Here is a 23,915-nt window from a genome sequence, read left to right on the forward strand (position 1 = left end):
GTAAAATACGCTTAAATATAATATTTTTGTTTGTCCAGATTTCGTATATATTATTATAGAGTCGTGATTTCAACAGTAAAAAAAACACTTAGGTGCCATTAGCTAGAATCGAAACTGAAACTGCAGCATTCAAAGCTGGTGACGTTTTCACTGTACTAACGTAATATTCGTATGAGTCGATTAAAAATTAAAAATAAACTATAGTTAATGTACAAAATTTATAACGATTTTTCAATTTTATCCCATTTTTTTAAAAATCTTTTTAAACTATTTTAACCGGCTAAAGGCCCATAAAAGAACGGCCCATCAAAAATCCTATCATTTGAGGCCCCTAGCGCCGTTCTGCAACTTTTAGTTTCGGAGGAGATAGTCTGAAAATATGGAGACAGAAAGAAATACATATAGTCTTTTATAAATTATATTCAAAATTTTCAAATCAAAACTGAAAAGGTAAAACCATACTAATTGATAATTTAAAAACAAAAAATTGTCGAAAATTAAATAGCTGCATGATATAAAAAATACTAAGATGAAATTCAAACTTTATTCAAGTTTAAAGTTAGTGTAAATATTTATTTTTCTGTCCTGTTGTAAATAATCTGTTTCAGCTGCCAAATAAAAAAAAAACAAAAAAAATACAATAACCTTTGTAGATGATATATCACAAATATGAAGAAGTTTCATCGGATGTTTTGGCAGCCCAACATATATTTTCTGATTCTTATCTCATGATGGAGAGTTAGAAGATGTTCTTGAAGAGACAACACACATTATCGCATATCACTATATCTTTATTACATTTTTACTATGCCTTTTAAACCTGGGTTATACATATTAGCAGGTATGCTTATTTTCTACAGGACTGTTATTTATTAAAGATTCTGCGACTAATTATAACACGCTACGACAGAATAAGAATACAATTAACAGACGTTCCCCCTTGTTTTAAATGGATTCTGCCTTGCGTTGTCCTTGTATTCGGGATTATCCTACTGCTTGTTTTATTTTTTTTCGGTAAATATTTCTACCGGAAAAGCTAAATAATTTACATAGCCCATACGATCGTGTTCAACATGTGTGTACTGACTGAAACACATTATTTCTTCTTAAAACGATTCATGTGAAAACAACATAATTTGAATGCTGACTTTTCCAAAAATCTGACTTCTAGAGCTGTGTTACTTATTACAAAATAACATTGACAAAACTCGAACACAAGTCATGTTCTTGATTTTACGCAAATAAATTATTCGATACAACTTACGGATGAACAATACTGCAAAAAATAAGAATATTTACCACCAGAACTTATAGTTAGTGGAAGATTATTCCCGGGCAACACCAGGATATGGGTAGGCTAGTTTTATATATAAATAAAGACTGATTAATAAAAAGAAATATCGTGAAAGTCCTCTCGTTCTCTTCTTTTTCCTTAATATCACCTTATCCAAAATTACCTCAGTCTATAAGGATTTCTCCATTACTGATCGATAATGATAAGGATGAAGTGTAGCACCTAAAAAGATACTACGCGTTATTCTTTCCTTGTTTGTTATCGAAATAAAATAAAAACTAACTTCTTTCCTTTAACAATTACAAGAAGCCATGAAAAATAACATCCTACCTGAGTGTCCATCCTTCAAACTCCTCGGCTCAACATTCACAGGCGACATGAATTGGAACAAATACTTTCTGCTGTTGCAAAAGAGGGCTCCCTCTACCATGCTAGAAAATTACTCACACCTGAGAGTATCCTGTTTCTCTACAAAAACACTATTCGCCCATGCATGGAGCATTGTTAACATATCTGGGCTAGTGAATCTACCACAAGTTTCTCAGAGAAAGGGGGTTTCCGATCTAATAGAGCCTGCATTATCACCCAAGCTTCAACCTCTGTCCCATCACCGCAAAGGTGCATCCCTATGTATATTTTACAAGTACTTTAATTGAACGTGCTCTGATGAACTCTTTACACTTGTACCACCTCCACATACATATCTCCGACATACCCGTCTAGCAGTAAAATTATATTCCTTCTCTGTAGCGGTCCCTAGATACCGGAAAGCCTTCTACTCTAATAGTTTCTTCTCCTTGGAATTGTAGACTTTAGAATTCTCTCCCGGATTCCTGCTTCCCTGGCTGTACTAACATACAGAAGTTTAAATGTAATGCCAACAGACATCTCGTACATCTCCTTACATAGTTCCTGTATACATGGTCTCAAATAGTAACCTTAAGTCAAAGTGGCAATATGCCTTGTTTGGGATGAACAAGTAAGAAAAAAAAAAACAAAGTAAAATATTTATATACATACCGAAACAGATACGGAGGATCACTCTCTTCATTGCCAATTGTAGTCTAAAGAATGAAGTTTTGATGGTGTGGTACATTTTGGGTCGGCTGGCTATCTCATAGAGTTCGCTTTGTCTAATGTTTGGTCCGACGCCGACAGCATATATAGTGGCACCCGATCTGCGCAGTAATCTTGCGGAAGCCCTTGTTAGCCACGGATAAGATGATTTTGCGTCCGTGAGCAGGAGGACGTAATTCGGGAATTTCTCTCTGTCACCGTTTGCAAGCGTGAACGTGACGTCGTGGACATGTTGCAAGGCCTTGTGCGTGAACGTCGGCCCACCTTTGTATTTGTAGCGGATTAGATCGCAAATGAAAAGCATGTCCAGTTTGGTGTGGAAGGAATTCAGCTCGAAATGTATGATGACGTCGAACGCAAAGGTGACAATCGCAATGCGCACTTTCTTGTGTTTAATGTCGACGCTCTTGATAAGCTGCATAGCGGCGTCAACCATCTTTCCAAATTTCACAGGCAAAATACTTCCGGATTCGTCAATTATAATAGCAATATCGCCCCACATATTGCATCCTGTAAAGAAACGTCCAGAATTTAAAAATATATATATAATAATAAACATGAAAAAAGGACGACAACTTCGTTTTGATATACAGACTATAAAAGATATTTGAAGGAATATTTTAATTTTACTATAACAGGAATATGGATTCACTTTACGTCTGCATCTCTATAAAGTTAATTATGTTTATTATTGTAGCAGTGCTGGCTGAAAATAATCAAAACACGCATTGCTATGGTTAAGAAAGAATTATAATAGAAGTACACGTCATTATTCTGGATACCATGAGTGTCATTAATTGCTGTGCCCACCGCAGAAAGATGTGACACAAGGTCGAAAGGTGGGCGAAAATCAAACCAGCACTCCTAAAGGAGGATCACTGTTGCCTTTTAAAAATGCCTAGCCAGCCCTGCCGGCATTCCACAGTCAGCGCGTATCAGATGTTAAGCAATAAACTTACTCCACCCCGACCGACGGGAGCAAGACTTGGTGTAACATAGCGCATATGTAAATGCATGCGAAATGAAATAACCGGCAGGGAAAAATAAAAACATCAAAAGGAGATCACGTTAGAGACGAAATAACGTTCGAGATCACGTTAGAGGCGTGGATGATGTTCGAGAGCACCTTTGAAAATACGATCACGTGGGCGGCGTCACCGCCGTAACGATTGGGAAATAAATGTTGTTACAAAGAAAAGTTGTTTCTTTTAATTATTTGTCTACTTTGCGATTGAGGCTACAACGCGTTGGTTCGCGGAAATGTTAAACTGGGAAGGTCGATCCTCTAGAACTACTCAAAGCGAATGCCACCGCCCGTCAGATAAAAGGATACCGAAATGGCCGTTTCTGCCGAACTGATTATTGAGATGGGAATCTCGATTTGAATATATCAGCGATCGGAGCGAGTGGGCAAATCACTATCTAATAACATATTAAATGCAAGTATATTTATAGGCTCTGAGTAAAACCATAATCACTCAAGTGGGTACACCAGCTTACCTCATATGAGTTTATACGTTTATATATTTGTACGCACATGATTCACCCATAAACTAATTAATTTCATTACTTATATGATTCGTTTATTCTGTCTTGTGCTGAAGGTGCACACACGCAAACGCACGCATGACAGCTGGTAGCAAACTCACTGAACGATGGGGACTGATATCGTCAGTGATGAAAGGTTAACTATTTGACGCGCGCAGGTGAGCGCACCTGCAAAAAGCAGGCCACATATATAACCCAGAGAAAAAGGCAAAAAGAAGAGAGAAGCCTACAGTCAACCGGCAATCAACATCGCACAAGCATGGCTCTATCCACCCACCCCCTGATCGACACTCTCAGTCTCTAGCTAGGCGCACGCATATGAGGCAGCATACATTTCAGTTCTACTTAATGTAAAAAAGTTAAACCTTATACTTAAGCGTTCTTAACAAAAATTTAAATTCGGGGAATCTTATTTAATTTGTGTTTACTGATTATGGCTCAAATTCAATACATTTGAATTTTCAAATGGAAGGTTTTCCTCTTTTAGAGGAAAATACTGTTCTTATCTTGAGTGTCATTTTCACAGTGTTTTGGTCGACGTAACCTCCGATCTTCTTCAGATGTATCTTGTCGATCTCGAGAATGTTTCTGTCAAACTCAGACGCAATTTTGAACAGACCCCTTTATTTACTTCACGGGGGTAGCCTGTCCTCGTTCTGTCAGTGATGACTGGAGAGAGGTCATAAATAATTCGCAATTGTATTTTTCCAGAAGTGAACCTTGGATTTTTAGGAGAATATGACTTTTACAATTGATTTTTTCAAGTAATCTAACCATTGTGTCACGGGTCCTTGCATACATTTCTAGTACGAATTTTGGGAGCCTTAAACCTATTTTTATTTCTAGTTGCAAATATCACTAGTTATTACTAATTATTATTACTATATATAAAGAGAGCGCATACTATCTCTGAGAAGTAAATAAAGAGTTCCATTCGAAATTCCGTTCCAATTCCCGAGTTTGACAGAAACATTCCCGTGTTTGACAAGATACACCTGAAGAAGGCCGAAGGTTACATCGATCGAAACGTTGTGAGAGTGGCACTCAAGATGAGAGAAGTAGTCCGTAGAATCAAAATAATACAAATAACCAATTCTCATCTCAAAATTCAGAAACCTATTAAAATACTTTTTTTTTTAATTTAAAGTAAGGAATATTTACTAATTGATGTCTAATAGCTATTGTTGAAATTTCACAAAAATCTGAATTTAAAAGAAATTTCACAGCTTGTTACTCCCTTAAATACAACTACATTTAACTAATTATTGCCCACATTTGGATTCATTACACCGACTAGTTGTTTTTCAAACTGCATAATGGTCGCTAAATTGGTTTCGGGATGAATCATGTGCACACTAATATATCCGCGTATACATATTATAAAGATATAAACATGTAACACAAATGAATAAACAATATAAATATACAGATTAAAATATAAAGATCAAATTCTCTTAAATATTTTATCAGATTATATTATATATTAGAATACCTAATAAGAATATAGACGTCAAAATGTACAGGTCAACCTATGATGTTCAATTGTTTAATATTATCTAATTTAAACGTTTAATATATTTAATATTTTTAATTATTTCATTGTAATATATGGATGAATTTTAAAATGAAAGCATCTATAAAAGGAATATAAAGATAGAATTCTCTTAAATATACAAATCAAAATATAAAGATTAAAATACACAGATTAAGATTAAAAATACGAATAGATCGAAATATACTGATCAGAATACACAGATCAAAATATGCAGATTAAAATATACAGATCAAAATATATAGATCAAACTACATAGATTTAGATAAACAAATCTAAGTATATAAGTTAAAATACACACATTTAACTACACAAATAAAATATACAGATCAAAATATACAAATAAAAATACACAGATCAAAATATACAGATCAAATACACAAATCAAAGTAAACAAATCAAAATACACAAATCAAAATATACAGATCCAAATACACAAATAAAATATATAGATCAAAATATGCAAATCAAAATACGCAAATCCAAATATACATATCAGAATGTACACATCAAAATACACAAATAAAATATACAGATCAAAATATACAAACCAAAATTTACAGATCAAAATATACAGAACAAAATTTACAGATCAAAATATACAGATCAATATATACAGAACAACATGTACATATCAAAATATACAAATCAAAATATACACATAAAATACGCAAATTAAGATGACAAATTAAAATATACAGATCAAGATATGCAGATCAAAATATACAAATCAAAATACACAGATACAAACTATACAGATAAAAATATGCAGATCAATATATATAGATTAAGATGAACAGATCAAAATATACTGATCAATATATTTAAATCGAATTCACCATGAATATTTGTTGCGCATTTTCGTTTACTGTTTTTCTTAAGTTCATCTTTTTAGACAAAAATACTTACTCATTTCACAGTTGACACCAACGTAACCCATTGGGCAGTTACATACATAGTCAATAAGGTAAGGACAGCATGATCCGCCATTCTTGCATGGGTTTGAAGCACAAGGATTCGTAGTGGCTATATGGAAAATAAAAAAAAACGTATTTGTTGAAAAGCATTAGTTCCAGAACAATTGCATTTCAAAGACTTATATTTCCAAACGTTGCATCTCAAAAAACAAAATTGAAAAGAGTTGCATTTCAAAGACTTATATATATATATATATATATATATATATATATATATATATATATATATATACGAGTTATATTTCAAAGTGTTTCCTTTCAAAAGTTACATTTCAAAGTCATCTTTAAAAGTGTTAAAGGTAAAAGATACAGTTTAAAGAGATATATTTCAAAGCGTTGCATCTAAAAATCTATATATCAAAGAGCTTCATTTCAACGAATTGTATTTTCAAGGCTTACATTTCATAGGGTTATATTTCATAGAATTGCAATTCATATATTTTCATTTCAAAGAATTGCATTTCAAAAAGCATATTTCAAAGAGTTACATTTAAAAATTTACATTTAAAAGAGTTGCATGTCAAAGAATTACGTTTCAAAGAATTGCAAGGCAAAGAATTCTATTTCAAAGATATATTTCAAAGCGATATATTGAAAAACGTTGCATCTAAAAAAACTAGTCTTCAAAGAGCTTCATTTGAAAGAATTTATTTCCAAGAATTACATTTCAAGGAGTCTGGCATCGTAAAATACTGTTATATTATAAACCCTTTTTAAGAATTCAAAACACAACAACCATTGGTGTAAGCAACAGTCCGTTTTTTATTTCTCCTGTTGTTCTTGCTTATGGTAGAGAGAGAGATTGGGGGAGCGACAGAGAATTATCGTGGCGTTCACTCTATTGACAATCAAATCTCCAACTGCAATCTTTTTCCCTCTGTCACTTTTTCCTGTCAATCTTTTCAAAACACTCACATAACCAGATTCCTTTCTGTTACATTTTTCATAACAATAACAAGGTTTGTTTATATTTGTGAGAAATATTGAAACACTTCCCGTTTAGCTTGTTAATTTCTGACATTTCATCCGCAGACGCGTGCCTCATTTTAATTCATGAACATACATATATGTATATACACCTATACACATATATATACTAGCATGTCAACCCGGCTTAGACCGGATCAATCGTGTAACAATACTATATTTCAATTAGCTTAATTTTAAAGAGTTATATTTTAAAGAGTTGCCTTTTAATATGCTGTGTTTAAAATAATTACATTTCAAAAAGTTGTAAAAAATTTAAAAAAAACATTTACAAGTATTTTTTTTATATAGATGTACATAATACTTCTTACGAAACTTTATATTTGGGGTTTTAATCAGGGAAAATCGGTACAAAAGTGTGAAAATAAAAAAAATGAAATTCGCCAAGTGAAGGTCGAACGACGGCATTACGAATATACATGCGTAACGTAGTAGATATTGGTTCATGCTTTAATTTTTAGCCTTTTAATAGGCATGTCTTCATAGGTCAGGCATTAACCCCAAAGGAAAAAAATCGTATACTAAACGTTTTGATTTCGATTTTCACGGGTCATTTTTTTAACTTTTTAAATCATTAATATATATTAGGTCAAATATAATAATAAATACGAAATCTGCATTAATCAAAATATCATATTTAAGTGTATTTTACGACCGTTCAATGCCGGGAGGCCTTCTAGTAAATATGTGTGTGTGTGTGTGTGTGTTTGTGTGTGTGTGTGTGTGTGTGTGTGTGTGTGTGTGTGTGTGTGTGTGTGTGGTTTCAGATTGATATTTTCCATAGCTTAAGCGACCAATTAAGTTTTAAAGAGGTTAATGCAAGAGTTCTCAATACCGAAGTAGGGTAAGATACACTTTTTATTCGTTTTATATAAACGTTTATATGTCGTTATACATTCATGTGTATGTTTCGGGCAGCTAGTTACAAATAATTATTCAGTGAAGTTCGTAATGAAACTATAACAGGAGTTTCCAGCACAAAATTAATAAACAGGTCATATCACGTGATTTCCAAAATAAAATACAATAAGCCAACGGAATTTAATATATGCGAGAAAGAAAGGAACGAAGCAAAAATTGGAGAATAAAATGTATACATCAAAATGAATGAAGAAAAATCAGAGCGGAAAAGAGAGGAAAGAGGAGAGAAATACGAAGAAAAAAAAAGAAAGAAACAACAACAACAATAATAATAATAATAATAATAATAATAATAATAATGATGGTGATGATGATGATGATGATGCCATCATTTCAGGTATTACTTTCTTCTTTTGGAGTTAAAATAGTGTAGTATGTGTTCTGTGGTCATAATAATGTTATCCTTTTTCTTTTCATTGCTAGTATTATGCTAGTAAAATAAGCGACCTCTGGTCACATACTTTTCATAATAATAATAATAATAATAATAATAATAATAATAATAATAATAATAATAAAAATAATAATAATGAAAAATATGGAACATGATAAAATCAGTAATAATAGAAATAAAATAACAATAATACTCGTAATAATAAAAAAAGTTAAATATAAAAACTATAAAAGATATAAAATTACATCGATAAAAACTTTGAAATCTGTATACCCACAAAAAAAAACAAAAAAAAAACACAGATACATAAATATATCTTAATATACGTGTGAATGTCAGCTAGGAAATTTGGCGTTTAAACAGAACGGAAATATACAATACAAATTCAGGGTCAAGCATCCGGGTTAAAAATATAGGTCAAGGATAAAATCAACCCGTATTCAGATTTAGATTAAGTCAGCGACTTAGCCTATAAAAATGATTTTAGTTAAAGGTTCTTTAATTAATTGTTTGATGAAACTGCAAGTTATTATTTAATTAAGTATTTGATGAAACTGCAAGTTAGTCAAAGATCTTACTTGATAAAAAAAGTGAAGCAGATGGAACATGGTGAAGAAAAAGGTGACCTCACGCGAATGGATAGTCTGGTGAAAGGTAAACTATCCAATGACGGTAAAGTCCAAAAATATAAATCCAAGAAAGTTAATTGAATTTCCATTCGCATAAATAAAATCCAAGGAAATCACGTAATTGGAAGATGATAAAAAATAATCCAAAAGGCCGAAATCCATGGAATAATTCATAAATATGTACAAGGAAATGGGAAAAAATCCAATAATATTAATAAAAGAAAAATAAGATATGCGTTTGATACGGCTTCAGAAACAAAATGTAATTAAGAAAAATCGGTGAAGAAGAAGAGAAAAGAAAAAAATGGTGATATAATTAAATTTAAAATAGAAAAGCAAATGTCAAAATGACCCAGACAAAATTATGTTAAAAGGTGCGAAAAATATATAGGGCAAAGATAGTTCAACTAAAATGTACAGGTTATTACTTAAGAAAATGTCAGCAAGAGTTGTTAAAATACACTAAATGGAATAAATAAATAAATAATAAATAAAATAAATAAAAAATAAAATAAAAAATAAACATTTTTAAGGGGAGAGGATGGCCGGTATCTGCAAATTCCGGATAAAGCAAGTAAGTATATAAGTATATGCATATAATAAAATATAAGTAAATATACATACAGGATCTAAAAGTGTGGGTAGATTGATATATTAAATAGATAGGAATATTTAAAGATTAAAACGGAAATTGCAGATAAAAAATACCGGCCAAGAAAAGAAGAAATAAAGAATTAAAATAAAGGATTATTAAGTTATAAAGTATTAAGAAAGTATGATTATGAACATTACCGACATACCAAGAACCCCCTCCCACCTTTTCCCCTTGTTCCCTTCCTCTTTTCTCCGCTCTTCTCGCACACCTCCCCTGACCTCATTCACTCTTTCACTCTTTCATCCCATAATAACGAACATTTCTGTAAAAGTCTGAGGAAGATACAGACGGGCAAAAAACGGCGGGGTAGCTGAAACAATAATGTAACTGAACAGAAAGATTCGGTAATAAAAAATAAAACACATATTTGCTCTACAACAGTATTGAGCACTTTCTTCAGTTTTTATTAATTACCATTTATACTATATATATATATACATATATATATATACATATATATATATATATATATATATATATATATATATATATATATTACTTAATTGGAATTCATTATTGCGATGAGTATTATTTATTAATTTATTTATTTCGGACTATTATCCTCATCTTCTTAGTAGTTGTTTCACGACGTTACGGCCATCTATTCCTCTGGCCTTCGTCTAGTTTAGGGAATAATCAAGTACACGTAATATACGTGGTAAGTATTTGAAATTCAAATGAAGTGTAATAGCTCAGGGTTCGAGTTAAGAAATTCAAAATTAGGGTTTAAATACTCTGAAATGCTTGATAATTAACAGCCGAATTTCTGGTCAAAAACGGATTACAAAGATTTTCCCAAATCTCAGTACCCTGTCTATCAAATTTCGAGTGTGTAGACTGAAAATTGATTGAGTCACAGCATAGAGAAATGTACACACACATAGACACACAGACAGACATGTTCACTTTTATAGATATACTAGCATTTCAGCCCGGCGTTTCCCGGGTGTTTGGAGGTGTATGTTGAGCAAAAAAAAAAAATTGTGGAGGGAAATGTACACACACACACACACACTTCCACTTTTATAGATATACTAGCATTTCAGCCCGGCGTTTCCCGGGTGTTTGGAGGTGTATGTTGAGCAAAAAAAAAAATTGTGGAGGGAAATGTACACACACACACACACACACACACACACACTTCCACTTTTATAGATATACTAGCAGTTCAGCCCGGCTTTGCTCGGACCCGATGCACTGTTTATAACTTTATGTGCATATGTATATACTTATATAATAAAGTTTGACTCATGTCCAGGTAACCTACACCTAAAGTGCTTAGACCCAAAATTGATGGAGGAGTTTGGTAGAGCCTGCAAAGGGAAACTCTTTTCAACTTTAACCTCTTGGCAGCCACATGTTTTGCCCAAAAACTGATTAAAAAGCTTGCTGCATGTCTGAATAACCTTTATGTAAAATTTCAAATGTTTAGACCCAAAATTATCTGAATAGTTTGCTAGAGATCGTAAAGGTCAAATTTTTTGGAACTTTGATCTCTTGGCAGCCACATTTTCGGCGAAAATCCTCGGGAAGCTTGTCGTGTGTCTGAATACACTTTATGAAAAATTTAAAATGTTTAGACCAAAAATTGGCTCAGTAATTTAATAGAGACCGCAAAGGTCAAATCTTTAAAAGCATTTGACCCCAATGTTGACCCCTTAACATTATTTGTTTGGGACTCAAATCAAATTACAAAGTTGGATTTATGTCCAAGTGTCCTACATCTAAAATTTCAAAATCGGTAGAGGAGTTTGGTAGTGTTTTCAAAGGTTAAATCGTTGAAGTTTGATCTACTGACGGCCAAATTTCTCACCGAAAATTGATTAAAAGTATTTTCCCAAATCTCAATACATTTTATGCCAAATCTCCAGTCTGCAGATTGAAAATTGACAGAGTAGTTTGGTAGGGAAATGTACACACTCAGACACACACATACAGACAATTTCACTTTTATTGATATACTATCATTTCAGCCCGGCGTAGCCCGGACGGTTGGAGGTGTATGTTGAGCTAAAAAAAGCGATCAATTTTTTTAACTTTGACCACTATTATGACCTCTTAACATTTATGGTTTGGAGCTCAAATCCAGTTATTAAGTTAGATCCAGGTCCAAGGAACCTATATCTAAAATTTCAGGTGTTTAGACTAAAAATTGGCGGAGGAGTTTGGTAGAGTTCTCAAAGGTCAAATCCTTAAACTTTGACCCCTTAACAGAACTCTACCAAACTCCTCCGACAATTTTGAGTCTAAACATTTGATATTTTAGATATAGGTTCCTTGGACATGGATCTAACTTAATAACTTGAGTTGACCGCTTTTTTTTTTGCTCAACATACACCTCCGAATACCCGGGCAACGCCGGACACCCATGCTAGTATATATATAGATAGATTATTACATACTATTACGTTATTATTACGTTATTATTATTATTATTATTATTATTATTATTATTATTATTATTAAGTAAATTTAATGAATTATTAATTAATGCTCGTTTTTTAACAGAATATGCAAATTAGTGAACCTTCATGAAATCGTTTGCTTGTCATGACTGAGTATAGTTTTAATAATTTTTATATAGAAAAAGTTAGCATCTAGCCTTCGGCCTAAGAACAAATACAGTATCTGTTCTGATGTTACACTTAAGTTAATTTGTCTTCAGTCAATGACGGAGAAACCCTTCTATACTAAGGCAATTTTTATTTTTGCCTACTGCCAGAGCTCTCCTTTTTGGGGAGCTGGTTTTTCCCACATTAAAAACGACCTTGTGTCCCATATTGCTTTCAAGAGAAAGCAAATAAATGCCAATAGAAAAGGTAGTCTTTTAGTATCAATGTCAAAGCGAGAAAAAAAAAAACTAAACTTTATGCGTATATAGATGGATTTAATACTGAGCGATCCAAACGTGTTGGATTTTGAAAAGTTCTTGGAGGTAAACACTGTTACTTAATTTGGAAATGTTCTATTATTTAATCTGAAACGATAAGCAAATAATACGTCCCTTTACTTAATATATTACGAGTCTTTCTGCTATGTTTAAAATTCCAAGATTTTTCAAAGACTTACATTTTCTCTTCCAATCATTTAAACATGCATTCCATTTTTTTTCTTCTACATTTTCACCCCAAACAAGGCACATTGCCACTTTGATGTAGGGGGCTACTATCAGGTACCTAAGCTACAGGGGTACTATGTAGGGAGTTGGGCAGCAAGATATCTGTTCACGTTACACTTGAACTTCTGCATGTCAATACAGTTGGGGAAGCAAGGACCCGGAAGGGAATTCCAAAGCCTAGCAGTTCTGGGGAAGAAACTATTGGAGTAGAAGGCTCTCTTACAACTAGGGATCTCTACTGTGAATGGGTGGGTTTTAGCTGCTTGCCGGGTTTGTCGGGGTTATTTACGTTGAGAGGGTGCAAGTGCTTTGATGCATTTCCCATTAAAATACTTGTAGAACAGGCAGAGGGATGCAACATTTCATCGATGGGACAGGGGCTGAAGCTTAGATGACTGTTCAGGACCTATCAGGTTGGCAACTCTCTTTTGAACCTTCTCTGGGAGCGAGAGACTAGTAGCAGATGCACCAGCCAAAATTTGACATCAATACTCCATCCATGGGCGAATGGTAGCCTTATAAAGGTATAGTATACTTTCGGGCGTCAATAGCTTTCTAGCACGGTAGAGAGAACCTACCTTCTTCGCGGCGGCTATGGCAATGTTCTCAATGTTATTGTTCCAACTCATGTTTCCTGTGGACGTTAGGCCGAGGAGTTTAAAAGAAGTAATTTTAGATAATGAGTCTTTGGCCATTGCTATTAGTCGTAGAGAAGCTTTCTTGCAATTATTGAAAGAAACAAGCTTATTCTTGGCAGCGTTGAATGTGACCATCCATTTTTCCCCCATTCTACTACAGATTGGAGATCCTCCTCCAGTGTTTCTGCCATTTCTTTAGATATGTGTTCATTTGTTTTCCTGTCGTGTCTGTTATAGAGCGTGGTGTCATCAGCATATATACCAATTTCAGAGACAGTTTAGTCAGGGAGGTCATTTATTTAGGAAAAATAAAGGTCCAAGGAAAGACCCTTGAGGCACTCCCACATTTATATCATATTTTTTAGATGTACGACCGTCGACGACAACCTAGAGTTTCCTCTTATCTATTTTAAGTATTCGTCCAGTGATACCGTATGATCTAATTTTCCTGAGAAGTCCTTCATGCCATACCCTGTCAAAAGCCTTAGATATATCTAGAGCTACCGCTCTACCATCCCCTGCTTTGTCCAGAGAATGGTATATACGTTCAAAGATTACAGTTAGGATATCTGCTGTGGAATGGGCTTGTCTAAATTCATATTGTTTGTCGGTCAGAGGTTTAGCATCTGTAAGGTGATGGACTAGGGCTTGGTTAATTATGGACTCAAATATTTTGGCGAAAAGTGGGAGGAGGCTAATGAGGCGATAATTTAATGGGTCAGTTCTTTCGCCAGAATTCTTGAAAACTGGTACCACAGAAGTAGTTTTCCAGCAGGCAAGAAAGCAAGATTCTTTAAGACATTTATTGTAAAGTTTGGAAAGAAATGTAGCTACTTCGGCGGAGCATTTTTGAATAGCACAGCCGGGATGAGATCAGGTCCACATGCTTTTGAAGTGTCAAGATTTATTATGATAGCATGCACCTGAGAATGGGGAAATTTTCAGATCGTCTAGCGTGGCGTCTGTCCGCAAAGAAAAGTCAGTAAGGGTGTGGTTAGCAGGGTCCAGTGTGGAGTTGGAGGTAAACCGACTGGCAAGCATGTTAACCTTCTTGGTTGCTGTGCAAACATCCTCATGATTGTTGGATAGTGGAGGAATTGTTGATTGCCCATTATTTACTACACTGTTGTAGATTTTCCAGAAATCACAGGTTTCTAATTTCTGAGCCTCGATGAGTTTTTAGGTGTGTTCAGTAAATTCTCTCTTAGCTGTCGCTATTTCTTTCTTACGGTTACTCCTAGCCTCTATATTACTTCCGTCTGTTTGAACTGGACTTATGTTGATTAAATCTGCGGTACGCATGCTGCCTTTGCTCAATGACAGCTGCACAAGTAGAAGTAAACCATTCATATCCATTTAATTTCTTTTGCTTTATTATATTTAAAACATACTTAATATTTCTGAAAAGATGTTTCCGTAAATAAACATATTCTCTTTTTTATTTAATACAGATATTCTTATTTATTATATTTACAAAAAAAAATTACTTTCAACAGTAATTATTTCTGTAAAACATCACCTTACGATATTTTTATGTTTTGATCTACATTAGTAGTGCTGGTATGTTTTTATTATTACTGTAGCAATGGTAGGTGCTGTTTTTTGCTGTAATTGCTATTGTTGTTGTTGCTGTTATTATTATTACTACCGATATTAGTGTAACCATTATCATTGTAGATCTTATTTTTATTGTTGCTGGTGGTGGTAATGAGAATAGTGGTGGTGGTTGTGGTGGAGAAAGGTCGAGGGGATCTTTGACCTTGGTGGGGAACCCTCCAAGAGATAATGTCTCTATAAAACTCTCGGTGGTGGTGTAACCTTAAATTCGCTAGCCCCATTTATGGGAGAATGCCAAATCAAAATATTGAAAATAACTACATGAATGAGGCTGGAACATGGTCTCACGCCAGATAGGTGTCTCACTGGTCAACAGGGTGGGTCCTGTCGTCATCATACAACTGTTCGAAATTCTGAGGATGTGGCTGGATATAGGGGAAGTGAGAACTGCCAGAGAGGGTCCCAAGACACGAAGGGAGTTGGAACAGGAAATGTAAAAAAAACAACATGGACGGACAAGGAAAGAAGAGTACTGTGGGAATGAAGTGGAAGTACCAAATCTGGTGGATATATCCGAAAAATGAAGGAAGAATGGGAATCGAGAGGAGGAGGACGTAGAAGTGTCGCGAGTTTGGTATCCCAGTTAAAACAAACAAATAATAACAACCTACTCTCAGTGATTACAAGAGAAGAGATTGAATGGATGGTTAAGAATGAAATGAATAACGAAAGTAAAATTGATGAAACTAGCTCTGATGAAAGAACCGAGAGAGTGGAAGTGCAAAAGGGAAATGTAAGCGATGACGGGAGGCGGACAACTGAGGAGGTATGGAATCCTATTGTTAGGGGAAGTAATGAGAAAGAGTTTGAAGGATCTAAGGAAGATTAGATAATTGACTCTGAGATAATGGAGCCAGTGAAAGGAGCAGATGTAAGTGGTGATGAAGTTCGAACTCTGACTTCTGTAGAAAAAGAAGTACTCCCGAAGTTAAGATAGGTTCTTCTTAGAGACGATACCATAGAGATTCCAAGTTATGAAGAGTAGTGATAGGCGAAAAGTGAAAAACGAGGTAAAAATAATTCAAGGAGTAATTCACATCATAAGAAAGAACATATCGATTACGGAACTTAACAGGCTTCTGTATGCAGCGTCATACGTTATTGTGAATCGTCTTGACTTATTACAGAAGAAAAAGGGAGAAATGAAGGATAGAAGCCCACACTGGCAGGGGCGGCTTGAATAAAGTATTGAACGGTGGCGGAAAGACATTGGAAGAATCGAAAAAATAAGAAAAGGAGTTAAACTAGGACAGAAAGCCAAGGACGAGCTTGAAAGGAGGTAAAGATTGCAGAAAAAGGGAACGATGAATGTTCTAACAATGTTGAAAGACAAGGTCCACACTGGTGGTATGAAAATTAGGAACTTTGTTGGAAAAAATGTTGCATTTTGGCAGAACAACCTTTTCCGGAACAATCAGTCTCAGCTGTATAAAGAATTAAATGATAGTAAACAGGCGGGAAATAACAACACTCCAAATGCAAAAGATGCAAGGAAGTTCTGGTGTGGGATTTGGTCTGTCGAAAGGCGATATAATGAGAAGGCTAGCTGGTTGGGAGAGGTCAGAGAAAGGCTATCAGAAATGCAGCAGATGAAGAACGTTGAGATAACCATCGATGACGTTAAGGCTGGCATACGACGGATGACAAACTGGAAGGAACCTGGTCCAGATGAAGTGATGGGCTTCTGGTTTAAACAGTTTCCATGCCTTTATCCACCTATAGCTTCTGCCCTGCAAAGGGTCCTAGAGTCGGGAAATGTCCCTGGTTGGCTTGTGAAGGGAAGAACAACACTGATTAGGAAAGATCCTGCAAAAGGAACAGATGCCAATAATTATAGACCAATTACATGTCTGCCATTGATGTGGAAACTGTTGACTGGAATATTTGCGGAGAAAGTTTATGAACATCTTGAGAGTAATGGTGTTTTTCTTGACGAACAAAAGGGTGCCGGAAAGGCTCGAGAGGTACTAAAGAGCAACTACTAATTGATAAAGCAATAATGCAGGATGCGAAAAAGAAGAAGAGGAATCTGAGCGTAGCATGGATCGATTACAGAAAGGCTTATGACATAGTTCCTCACTCGTGGATACGTGAAACACTATTGATGATGAAGATTGCTGAGAATATGGTAGGGCTTTTGGAGACAAGTATGGCTCATTGGAAAACGGTGCTGGCAGCAAACAGAGAGGAGATGGAGCAGGTTGGCATTGAACGTGGAATATTTCAAGGAGATTCGTTATCGCCACTTCTTTTTGTAATGATGCCACTGAGCATCCTCTTGAAGAGAGAAAAACTCGGGTATAACTTTGGATCTGATGACAGACGCCTCAACCATCTACTGTTTATGGATGATTTGAAAATATTCGGTAGAAATGAAAAGGAAATGGAGAGACTGGTAGAACTTGTGAGGACATACTCAGAAGACATTGGGATGGAGTTTGGGATTAGTAAATGTACGATGCTGGTGATGAAAAGAGGAGTAACGGTTCATTCGAATGGAATAGTATTGCCAAATGGAGAAATCATGAAAGAAATAGAAGATACAGGATATAAGTATTTGGGAGTGCTGGAGAGTGTAGGCATCAAGAACAGAGAAATGAAGGAGAAAGTCAGGAAGGAGTATCTTAGAAGAGTGAAACTAATTGCAAAGTCGAAACTGTATGGAGGAAACCTAATGAAAGCAGTAAATGCAAGGTCAGTCAGTGTTTTGAGATACAGTGCGGGAATTTTAGAATGGTCTGACAATGATTTGCATGCCATGGATATCATAACAAGAAAAGTTTTAGCAATGTTTGGTATATTTCACATTCGAAGTGGCGTAACAAGGCTGTATCAAAAGAGGAAAGATGGTGGGAGATGATTGAAAAGTGTAAAAGATTGTGTTAGAACCGAGGAGATGTCGTTGAAGGAGCATGTGGTTAGAAGTGAAGAGTGGATGCTTAAGGTTGTGGCCAATGAAGTGGAGGTATGTGAGACCAAGGCTGATTATGTGAAACGTATGGATAGAGAAAGGACAGAGGAACTGGCTAGGAAGAAAATGCATGGAAGGTTCTTCCAGGATATAGCAGAAGTGGCTGATGAAAGATCATGGCAATGGCTTAGAGCTGGGTATCTAGCTAAGAGTACTGAAGCTTTTGTTTGTGCAGCACAAGAGCAGGCATTAGGAACACGATTGTTCAAAAAATGTGGTTCTTGGAGAGGAAGTTGCTGCAGAATGTCGGATTTGTGGTAAAACCTCAGAGTACATTGCGCACCTTGCAGCAGAGTGTAGTGGACTGGCACAGAGAGTACCGCAAAAGATACGATCGCATGGGACTCCGGATATATTGGGAGGTGTGTAAGAGTTGTTGAGGTGAAGTGTGTTAGAAAATGGTTTGAGGAGGTGCCTGATGAAGTGAGAACAAGTGAGGATGGCAAGGTAGAGGTATGGTGGGACAAAAGTATCATAACAACCAATCAATTGGAACATAATCGTCCGGATTTTGTCGTCATTGACAAGGTCTCAAAAAAACTGGCAGATTGTAGACCTCTCAGTACCCTTGGACAGGAATTTGAGAGAGAAGGAGAAGGAGAAGGAGAAGGAGAATGAGAATTGGAGCAATTATCCTCCATTGGCCTTTGAGATAAGGCGTATACACGGGGTTAAAACACAAATAATCCCGGTCGTAGTTGGTACACTAGGAGTAGTATTAAGTCGTCTACACTACAAAACTACAAATCCCCGATGTTTTAGGCGGCCTTCAGATCTCTGCAATTATAGATACCACCAACATCCTTAGGAAAACCCTTGATCTTTGAAACTCCTTGTTTGAAGCCGGGATTAAGTGAAATTCTCTGGAAAGGAATCCAATTCCTTTCCAGAGAGACGTTCATAAACGAAATCAGAGTTATTATTATTATTATTATTATTATTATTATTATTATTATTATTATTATTATTATTATTACAGAATTATTTTAGATCGACTAACGAGAACCATGGAAATTACGCAGCTGTATCATGCACCTATTGTATATAACTTCAAAATATGTTTATTCTGTGGATGTCCGTCGAAAACACCGACTCCATGATATTATAGTGCCATCTTTGGACAGATCTGAAATTGCCCTTTCAGGCTAGCCAAAAAATTAAGAAAGGGTGTTTCAATTCAAGTTTAACGTTCGACATAACAGCGTCATCAGATATGATTTAAAAAAAAAACTGTGAAATGCCTTACTTAGTGTATTATTATGTAGATGATAAATTCCATTCTCATCTCTGGCAAATAAATTTAAAAAAAAAACGCTAGAATTCAAAATCGAGTAATAATTCAATTGGGGGCAATAAATCAATAAGAGTCTTACTTACCATCGCATGTTTTCTTAACTAATTTGTCCACAATTTTGGGTAAATTACGGAAGTTTGTATAGATTACGTCATTTTTGGTTGAGGCTATGCGTTCCAGTTCTTTCACATTGACCCTCTTGCCGATGCCAACAGCGATCATATTAATATCTGTATTCTTTAGTTTTTTGGCTTCTATTGCGGTTAAAATTGGACTGTTCGATTCCCCATCGGTAAAAACGATGCCAACATTAAAGGCTGTTTTTCGATCTCCGTTCTTTCTCGTAAATACAGTATTCCTCAGATATCGGAGAGCAATGTCAGTTGCCGTTCCGCCGCCGGTGTGTTCTTTGCCAAACCCTAGCAATTCACTCAGCAACTCTGGTTTGTTATTCTTTTCGTTCAACTGGACTTTTCTCGTGGAGATTGTGTTGTTGAATGCAAATAGTGCTATTCGTATCCGGTTTTGTCCCACATCAAATTCATTGATGAAAACCTGCACAGTTGCCAGCATTCTCCGGAACCTACGTTTACTGATGCTTCCAGAACAATCAAGTACGATCGCAATATCAGCGATACTCGCACAAGCTGAAATAAAATATAGAATTAAAATTAGTTCGTATGTTTATACACACACATGCATATAATACATTTCATAACTTAGTACACACACACGTACACACACACGCATTAGAACAGTAGTCCAAAGAGCAGAGTCTATTTTAATGTGATAGTAAAATTACTAATTTAATTAAAATACGAGAAAAGAACTGCTCGTTGTAATGCAGATATATAATAAGCTCGATAGGCAAATATCCTAGAGCTACTTTAATATTTAATAATGTGATTGATAATTGAAAATTAAAATTAAAATATAAAATTAAAAATCTGTTTCATGAGAACGAACATAACAAAGTCAATAATTTGTTGTGTTCCTTCTTATGAAACAGATTTTTAATTTTTAATTTTAATTTGAATTTTAAATTATCAATCACATTACTAAATATATATATATACGTGTGTGTGTGTGTGTGTGTGTGTGTGTGTGTGTGTATTTGAATCTTGGAAAATAACTATACAGTTATTTTTAATGACAGTATATTTGCATTCCAAGATCCAAACATTTATTTTTCATGCAAAACAGCTCTTCCAGCATGTCAAATTTCGGTACATTTTTTACAGAGCCGTTTCGTTATGCAGAAAAAAAATCGGTTATTAATATGTCAATACCGACTATTTTCATGCATATACTCCTCAGTAAAAAATAGAAATTCTCTGTTTAGAAAGAAAAATGCATGACAATATAATGTCGATAAAGAAAAGATAGCTGCCGGACCAAACACCCGATATTGAATCTTCTATGAATTTTCTTACTTTTTTTTTCTTTTCTTGACATTATATTGTCATGTATTTTTCTTTCTAGGATCAAATATATTACACATGCTCTGCTGTTATATTAAACGTACATGGGCTTCTAAGTAAAAATGATTGATATACACAAAGAATGAAATATAAGTGATAAAACATTTTACTATATATATATATATATATATCCTATAGTTCGATGAAACGCAGAATATTCAGTGTAGCTTAATCGCCATATATATTTTATAAATTACTAACTAGCTCTACCTACGTATTGAGCACTTTTGAAGTAAATACTTAAAGTTTACGCATAAATATATACTATCGTATATTAAATTTATGTGAATAAATGAAGTAGTTATATATATATATATATATATATATATATATATATATATATATATATATATATATATATATATATATATATATATTCCGATTTTACGACTACCGCCACCGGGGGGTGGTAGTTACGTGGCAAAGTGCCTTCTCGACGCCTAGGCACACCAGGACTTTGTCAATTTTTTCCCCCCTTCAAAACAGTCGACCTCCACGAGGTTCCCACTCGACATTTCTGGTCGGCGACTTTCCGATTTTACACCTACCGCCACCGGGATGTGGCAGTAGGCGTCGAAAAGTGCCTTCTCGACCGCTAGCGACACCACTACTTTATCGAGCTCTGGAGGCCCGCACACCGACCCGGGGGCCGCGGAGTCGACCCCGGGGGGGCTCGGGGCGTCGCCGCCGCTCACTTACATGCCTTCCGCAACCTGTGGTCCCGCTATATATATATATATATATTATGAGAATATATAGTGGCTCATGATTTTACTTTCGACAGCTTTGTAATTTTTGCTTCCCTTATTTTGTCATTTAGTCCTCGTATTACAAGATAGATGTTACTACTTAATTTAATCACATAAATTAATATACGAAAGCATAATTTTATGCGTAAACTTTAAGTATTTACTTCAACAGTGCGCAATACACAGGTAGAGCTCGGGTAGTAAGTTATAAAAATAACTATGGTAATTAAGCTTCACAGAATATAAATTGCCAAATAAAAAAAATATTAGGTATGTAAAAAACTAATATAAAAACAACCCGCGCATAATATTTCAGCTTGAATGAAACTCCTCAAGAGTTGATCCAAAATGCAAAATAGTTCTTTAGATAGAATGTAATCCAAAATGAGTCTAGCGTGACGATGTATATAATCCGATTGAAAAGTTTTCAAGGGTCCGATTGGAAATTTTACAATACAGCTGAAATAATGAAAATTAGTTTTCCGGTCAGTGCAGTAGTCCAAGAGAAGTCTGTCCCTAGTCAAATGGGACCTAATAGTAAAAAAAGAGAAATCCAAAATAGGAACCTTCATCATCGGCTTAAAAAGAAAAAGTGATTTCAAGGGGGGACGTGGAAGCTCGTATTACTGTGACCGGAAATTGTCTAGACAGAATGAAACAGATCTTTCTAAAAAAGAAAATCGATGCCATTACTAAAAAAAGGGTAGGTATTGATTATAATTTTTTAAATGTTGCAGAATCATAGTTTAATAAGGCTGTCAAAAAGTCATCATGATGATGATAAAGATGACATAATAATAATAATAATAATAATAATAATAATAATAATAATAAATGCAAAATAATTCTAATAATAGTATAGTCAATGAATATAGGTAATAATAATAATAATAATAATAATAATAATAATAATAATAATAATCATTTAGTAATTATAGTAAAAAAAATTAGTAATAAGTATAAAAATTTAGTAAAAAATATAGAGATATTAAAATAAACATATAATATATATATAAAATATATATATAAATGAAAATAAATATATAAATTATATATATATAAATTATATGGTTATATACATATACATACACATATACACACATGCTAATATATATACATACACATGTATATATACATACACATATATATACACACATATACATACATATACATACGTATACATATATATATATATATCCAAATAAATCAATACATAAATATATAAATATAAAAATATACACATACAGAGAAATATATATAATTTAGGAGTACTATTTATCTTAATATGTAAAAAAAATATAATAATACAATAACAGCCGATATCAGTATTGATTATGTCTATAATTCTCAAGATAAAAAACAATAAACTAGGTAAGACAAATGATTCCGGTATAATGGGTTGAAAAGCTACAATAATAAGAATGTATACTAGTAAAAAAAATTCCCAATGTATTTATATTTAAATTTTAACAGAGGACTATGTAATTTCAAAATTGCAATACTTGTATTTTGCCGTATGTTTGTATTGTAAAAATATTTAGATCAAGGTGTCTAAGATTGCGATATATATATAATACTCCAATTAATTGAGAAGCGAATATTCTTAGATTCTTCTTTCCTTTTTCTACTGGAAGATCTGTTCATGTTAGTGTTCTTACGGTTAGTATGGTTGACATTATTATTGCTATTACTTCCACTAGAAAAAAGGGCGAGGAGAAAGAATAATATTTGGTTTAATCCCTCTTTCAGCTCCAATGTAAAAACTAATATCCCCAAGGAATTCTTCAATATTGTTGAAAATTCTTCTTCTTCTTATTATTATTATTATTATTATTATTATTATTATTATTATTATTATTATTATTATTATTATTATCATTATTATTATTATTATTATTATTATTATTGGCTCACATGAAGCTTTCACACAAGTCAACAAACGATCTGATTCGAAACCTGTGGTGTTCTCTGGAAGCTGAGTGACAACAAATCTCCCCAGACGTCCTGCTCTCT

At 34.2% G+C, this 23,915-nt stretch overlaps 1 protein-coding gene across 1 annotated transcript in view; it reads right to left on the reverse strand.

Annotated features, from left to right (window-relative positions):
• The window catches only part of LOC145245617 (matrilin-1-like), a 94,110-nt gene that overhangs the window by 39,893 nt on the left and 30,302 nt on the right, over positions 1–23,915 (reverse strand). The window contains exons 3-5 of the mRNA XM_080107185.1: positions 19,756–20,319; positions 6,381–6,497; positions 2,315–2,881 (exon numbers count right to left, since the gene is read on the reverse strand). Of these exons, the coding sequence (XP_079963311.1) occupies positions 2,315–2,881; positions 6,381–6,497; positions 19,756–20,319 (1,248 nt within the window). The remainder of the gene's footprint in view (positions 1–2,314; positions 2,882–6,380; positions 6,498–19,755; positions 20,320–23,915) is intronic.

The sequence above is a fragment of the Euprymna scolopes genome, chromosome 23, assembly GCF_053919585.1.
Source record: "Euprymna scolopes isolate OS-2025 chromosome 23, ASM5391958v1, whole genome shotgun sequence".
Lineage (NCBI taxonomy): Eukaryota > Metazoa > Mollusca > Cephalopoda > Sepiida > Sepiolidae > Euprymna > Euprymna scolopes.